We start from the raw sequence: 6,346 nt of genomic DNA, 5'->3' as shown, positions 1-6,346 counted from the left end.
CTGCATACAGGTTTCTCAAGAGGCAGGTCAGGTGGTCTGGTATTCCCATCTCTTTCAGAATTTTCCACAGTTTATTGTGATCCACACAGTCAAAGGCTTTCTGATTTTAAAAGAATTTAAAACATTTCATGGGCCCTAAGCATTTCTGTGTCTAGTCAATAAGTTGGCCCTGAACACTATTAATAGAACATTATCAATTAATAATGTCTATGATTGAGATCTATTCAGAGTGCTTTATTAATTTCTTTAATTCTCACGATAATCCCATGAGGTAGGTACTATCATTATTCTCATTATATAGATAGGAATACCAACTCACAAAGGTTAAATGATATGCCTAAAGTCATTTGCCAAGAGAGAAAAGAAACCCAGGTTCCAGCCTAACAGTCTGGCCCTGGAGCTCCCTCATATTCACCTTCTTTCATTTTGTCAAAAACACTATGCTCTCTCCTCAGTACCTTCATGCAAACCAGCCTCCCTGGTGGAAAACTTCCCTCTCTTCCCACTCTCTACTTCTTCATCTAATTAACTCCTATTTATCATTCAGATTTCAGCTTCCAAACACTCTTTTAGAAGCTTTATCTGATCTCCCACCTTTGGGCCAATGCCCCCCTGTGCCAGAAAGGGTACACCTGCTGTAAGTAACTACTCGTGACGTAAACTACAAAGTGTATTAATCTTTCAAAGCAAGTCTAGAAGGAGGCAGTTCACATTGGTGGAGGCAGCTGTGCCATCCTGGGTGTGTCAGCAGAATGTCTCCCTCATTCTTATAAGGTGAAGATAAGAGTGAAAAAGCTTTCCCCTTAAGGGGCTTTGTCTTTTTGTCAAGGAGGGAAATCTTTTCCAGACAATTCCAATAGACTTTTCTTGTCTCTCACTGGCTAAAACTGAGTCACAAGTACATATCAGGCCAATTAGTGGAAAAGGAAGTGTGTTTAGATGTGCCATCTGAATTCCATAACAGGAGTCAGTGCTTCTCCTAGAAGGAGCATTTACAAAGGTGGATATAGACCAAGTAATACCAAGACCAAGAAGCGTGCTAGGCTTTTTGGTCCTTCTTTTTTCCCTCTTTTGGCCCTGTTTCCGATGGATTATCATCTTTCCCTGACCTCCTAGTCTCCTCTGCCCTGTTCTTTATCCTGTCTCCTGTCTCTTCACCCATTCTGCAAAGCTTAGGAAGAGGTGACTTCTCTTAATAGGTACGTTTGCTTTAAAATTATTGTTTATTTTAATTAGTTTTATTTTATTATTGGTTCTATTTAGTAACATTTCAATGTTCATAGATAGTGGGCAGCACTGAAATTTACACTGCCTATGACCTAGGACTCTAGGTTTCCTGCCCCAGCTGTGTCACCAGTTCTGTGACCTTTTAGACTTCCATCTCTAAGACTCCCAAGGGGATGGATTAGCTCAGGGCCTTTATTTTATTTTTTTAAATGTTTATTTATTTGGCTGCATTGGTTCATGTGATCTTTGCTGTGTCATGTGGGATCTTTCATTACAGCGCACAGACTCTAGCTGTGGCATGCAGGCTTTGTTGCTCCACAACACATGGTATCTTAGTTCCCTGACCAGGGATAGAACCAGCATTGCCTGTACTGCAAGCCAGTTTCTTAGCCCTGGACCACCAAGGAAGTCCCAGCTCAGGGCGGCAGGAGCTTGGGGCTTTTTGAGTGGAGGGGTCCAACTGTATGGCCTGTAGGCTGCCCCCTCCTTGTCACAGTGCTTGGCCCTGGTCTGTTGGATATCTTGGGTCACTGAGTAAGATTTCATTTGCATAAGTTTCTGAGGATGAGATAAATCCAGAAGTGCATGCATTAGCTGATTGTTGAGGAGGTAGACTACTAGGTGGAGGGCTTGCCAGATACTGGCAGGAGCTCACTCTTCCCTGGGACTTGCCCGTCAGTTCTTCTTCTGACCAACTCTCTTTCTGGCAGCCTCACCTCCACCCCACCCCATATGTTAATAGCACTATCTAAGGTCCAGTTACACCCCAGTGGTGGTTCTTCCTGTTCATGGCCAGGAAGCTTGAGTGTCCAAGGTGCTGTTACCTGAATGTTCTCTGATCCAAGTCTTTCCCTATTACTGAGATACTGTTTTCAGGTCATGGGTGAGATACAGGTCCCCATTCTGTCTGTCATTCTCTGGGTAGCCCTGGCCTTAGTACCACTGATGTAAAGGAGATCAGGGACCTGAAAACCTTGTTCCCTCCACATCCTCCAAGGCTTACAGCAGCCCCTCAACCAGCACTTGTTTAAAGAAACACCAATGAATGAATGAACAAATCATGATTTTAAAGTAAAATTGTCTATTGAATCATAAATTCAAATCAAGTGACATATTCTCTGCCTAAATTTTAGAGGACAGAAGGAGGAATGGAGAAGGCAATGGCACCCCACTCCAGTACTCTTGCCTGGAAAATCCCATGGACGGAGGAGCCTAGTAGGCTGAAGTCCATGAGGTCGCTAAGAGTCGGACACGACTGAGCGACTTCACTTTCACTTTCACTTTCATGCATTGGAGAAGGAAATGGCAACCCACTCCAGTGTTCTTGCCTGGAGAATCCCGGGGACGGGGGAGCCTGGTGGGCTGCCGTCTATGGGGTCGCACAGAGTCGGACACGACTGAAGCGACTTAGCGGCAGCAGTAGCAGGAGGAATAGGAGATAAGATAAACCTAAGTTTCCATTTCCTTACCCATAAAATGGATAAAATCTTCAATTTACAATTATAATATAGCTCTACCATGACGGGCTGTTGAATCTTGAGTGTGTTGAAGAATGCTTTTCAAAACGCAGAGGCTAAACGTGAAAGGCTCAATTTATCAAAGACAGATAAAAATGTTAGCACCCAAGTAAAAAAGTTTTAAAAGTCAGTGGTTCATGACTCAAGCAGAAATTTTAAATGGAGACATTTCTCTCCTCTCTGAATACTACCTGTGTTCAGGAAGGATGCTTATCCTCCTTAAGTTCTACATGTGCTATTGGCCTGTAGACCATTCCTCCTGGGGTGAAGAGTCATTCTTCCAAGACTTCACTGTGCATGAGCTGCATGTAGAAGGTTATCTTGTAGCGGTCTATGATGAATGAGGAAGAATTTCTGTAATGCTTTCAGCCAGATTTGTCCAGAGTGCCAGGACTCAGAAGTCAGTTCCAAAGCAGCCCAAAGGCCTCCAAGCTGCTGGGCGGCCCATGTGATGCAGTGATGTCCCTTGCTTTGCTGAGATCATTTCTGGTGCTGTGGAAGCAACTGGAAGTTCTAAAGGAGCACTGGGGCCAACTCAAGCTCCAAGTCCAGGACATCAACTCTCCCTCTCTCCCCAAACAGTTCTCGGAGCTCTATGGGTGAGTGTTGCTCAGGGGGAAATTCACGTGGAGGAGTGGAACCTGGGGTCTGGCAGATTACTGCCCTTGCTCTGAGGGTGACATTTGGTCCTTGAATCTGGTATACCTGGCCCCACTGATCGCCAAGGAAACTGGGCAGTGTGTCTGTCCATCAACAGTGCTTTCCAGGAAAAGCTGAGTTCTGTAGACTGCAGGCAAAGCACTGGATTCCACTGAGCAACACTTTATATCATTTACTCAGACTTCTGGCCCTGGAAACGTGTGCTTCTGAAGTGTCCCTTCAGTACTGACTCTAAGCGTTTTAGCTCGTAGGATCCCAGCGAGTATTGAGTAGGGAGTGCCGCTGCTGTGACCTCCTCCCCACTCTCTGCCACGTTGGACTTATGTCTAATGAGTCTTTGAGCACTTTACCGTCACAGCTGGGGTACAGTATGGTGCAGTGTGAGGTGTTCGGTCTGTGGCCCATGTTGTTTTTTCAGCTTCAAGAGCTGGCTGGGATGCCTTAGCTGGCAGGAAAGGCAGGTGGCCTCTGCCATGTGTCTGTTACCAAACAAGCATTCACTAAGCACCCACCCACCATGCTAGACCGCACTGAGGACCCTAAGGCCCACTTTGGTGGCCTAATCCAAATTGTCTGTCTTATGAGTTATGATAGTCAGCTTTCCTGGTAAATAGAGAATGAGAAGACATGTCAGTATTTTGAAGAACAAAGAAATTAAATGTGCCAATGAGAAAAGGCCTTGGGATTTAATATTGACTAAGGGAGTGGCAACTATGGTGAATTTAGATGTTGATGTGAGTGTCTATGACAAGTTGGGAGGTTTATGCATGATGACAGGAAACAGAACATGAGTGAAAAGAATTGTCAGAAAATCTAAAAGAGAAAAAAAATGTTTGTTTGCTAATTTCTGTTGCTCTTCTTTAATAGAACTGATATTCTCTACCCCAGCATGAAAGCTATAGCTAGGCGGATGGGGAAAGAAGATGAATTTGAAGAAATTTTAATAACTAGTCAGTCTATTCTTCCCCCCAAAGGAGCTTCAGAAATCGAAATAAAAACTCAACAGGTATGTAAAAGCTATTTTGAACTTGGCTTGAAAATCTGCGTTATGGCATTAGCATGTAAACCTATGGCTATACCCAAGTGGTGTTTTTCTTCTGGAAGTTAAGTGTAAATTGAGGGTTTGTAAATTGTTGAACAGACTCTAAGGAAGCTTAAGTGTTTAAAGGTATGTGGGGCTTTGATTAAGCAAATAGCTAACCTTAATGTCTCAGTTCTATAATTCTAGGTTTTCATATTCTTATTTTCCTCAAATTAAAGTGCACCACCACAAAAAAGACAACAGAAAACATAACCACTAGCATCTTAACCATAAAGTTCAGCACACAAGTATCCTCTCACCCCAACACACGCTCACAGAACTAGAATATTTAAAATAGCTTCCGCGATTGTTTTTCTGAGAATAAGACAACACAATTTATGTACTAGTCTGTCTGGTGTGTGTTGATGGTTTGTGGAGGGGTTGTTTTTCCAACTGTTTGTTCCCTTTGGTCCTGGGACACAGGCTGTCCTGGCTGTGCTTATTGTAACAGGGAACAAAGACTCTAGCTGCATGGGTGTAACTACAGAGATACATGTCCGCTAAGCATCCAGGAGAACTCAGCACCGCCCCTTCTCCACACACACCCCAGTCCCATGACCATTGCTTACCCTTTTGAACTCTGCTTCCTCTCTAGCACCAGGGGTCCTCTGACAGGGAGAAACATGGGCTTTGCAAGCATAAAGGGTAGAGTAAGGGCTCATGGGTATTGGAACAAAGTTTTCTCTTGGTTGTATATGGATTAATATCTTCTTGTGAAATCCTCCTTGGTATCTAAATTGAGTTTCAGACTTTTGCGCTTTTTATAAAACAGGTCATGAAATTCCTGGCCATATTTAGAGACTCCAAAACATAAGAGATCACTTCAGACACTGAGCACTTTGCAATTCAGCAGAACCTGGTAAAAAAGGGTTGTATTTTATCAACTGAGATATGAGCCAGGAAGAAGAGATATTTGTCTCCAAAAAGATGCCTCTACCCCACTTGGGAATCTCAAAAAAAGAATCCTTTCTTCTTCCTCAGTAGAGAGTAGCTAAAGGACAGGACCCAGCCCAAGGCACTTATGTAAGAATTTAGGAGCCTGGAGTATAAACTAATAGTGAAGAGTAACTCTCATACTGTTTACTCTAGCTTCAGAAACTTCTGGAAAATCTTGAAATTCATATGATCCAGGAGGTATTAAAGAAAGTTAACAGAGAGATAACACTGGTTGTATCAGAAAAGTCCAAGGAGCAGCATACTCTCCCTACAGGTAAAGTATGTTTATTACTTTAGAAAATAACATTTTAATTATTTTTCCTAATTATAAAAGCAATCCATGTATCTATCCATATTCATGGAAAAACAAAAACACTGCGATGCCCAGAAAATAGTATCTAAAAGTTATTTATTTATATTATTTTTGGCTTCCCTGGGTCTTCATTGCTGCGGGAGCTCTAGTGGTCTCGGCTTGTAGGCTCCAGAGAGAGAGCTCAGTGGCTGTGGCTCACAGGCTCAGTGGCTCCACAGTGTGTGGGATCTTCTTTGACGAGGGATCAAACCGGTGTTTCCTGCATTGGTGGGCGGATTCTTTACCACTGGGCCACCAGGGGAGTTCAAATAAGTACTTTTTAAAAATTTTTATTGAAGTATAGTTGATTTGCAATGTTGTATCTGTATCTGGTGATTCAGTTATGTATATTCTTTATCAGATTGTTTTCCATTGTAGTTTGTTACTAAATATTGAATATAGTTACCTGTGCTCAGAGAGGAGTACTTTTCATGTTTTGAAGAATATATATTCTTCACTTACGGGGCTTTTAGAGAACATCTGTAAACTTCAGTCTCTTCTGATTAACTCCTAACTGAAATAAAGAATAAAGTTGAAATGGAGGAAATACATGAAGCTTTATATATATATATA

At 42.6% G+C, this 6,346-nt stretch overlaps 1 protein-coding gene across 1 annotated transcript in view; it reads left to right on the top strand.

The window, feature by feature from the left end:
• LOC105000664 (coiled-coil domain-containing protein 162-like) overlaps positions 1-6,346 on the top strand; it is a 69,178-nt gene that overhangs the window by 22,740 nt on the left and 40,092 nt on the right. The window contains exons 7-9 of the mRNA XM_010856631.1: positions 3,114-3,343; positions 4,272-4,410; positions 5,575-5,695. Coding sequence (XP_010854933.1) covers positions 3,114-3,343; positions 4,272-4,410; positions 5,575-5,695 — 490 coding nt within the window. The remainder of the gene's footprint in view (positions 1-3,113; positions 3,344-4,271; positions 4,411-5,574; positions 5,696-6,346) is intronic.

Source organism: Bison bison, unplaced genomic scaffold, assembly GCF_000754665.1.
Source record: "Bison bison bison isolate TAMUID 2011002044 unplaced genomic scaffold, Bison_UMD1.0 scf7180017864373, whole genome shotgun sequence".
In the NCBI taxonomy this organism is placed as follows: domain Eukaryota; kingdom Metazoa; phylum Chordata; class Mammalia; order Artiodactyla; family Bovidae; genus Bison; species Bison bison.
The sequence above is the reverse complement of the archived record's forward strand: the minus strand, read 5'-3'. Positions and strand labels throughout refer to the sequence as shown.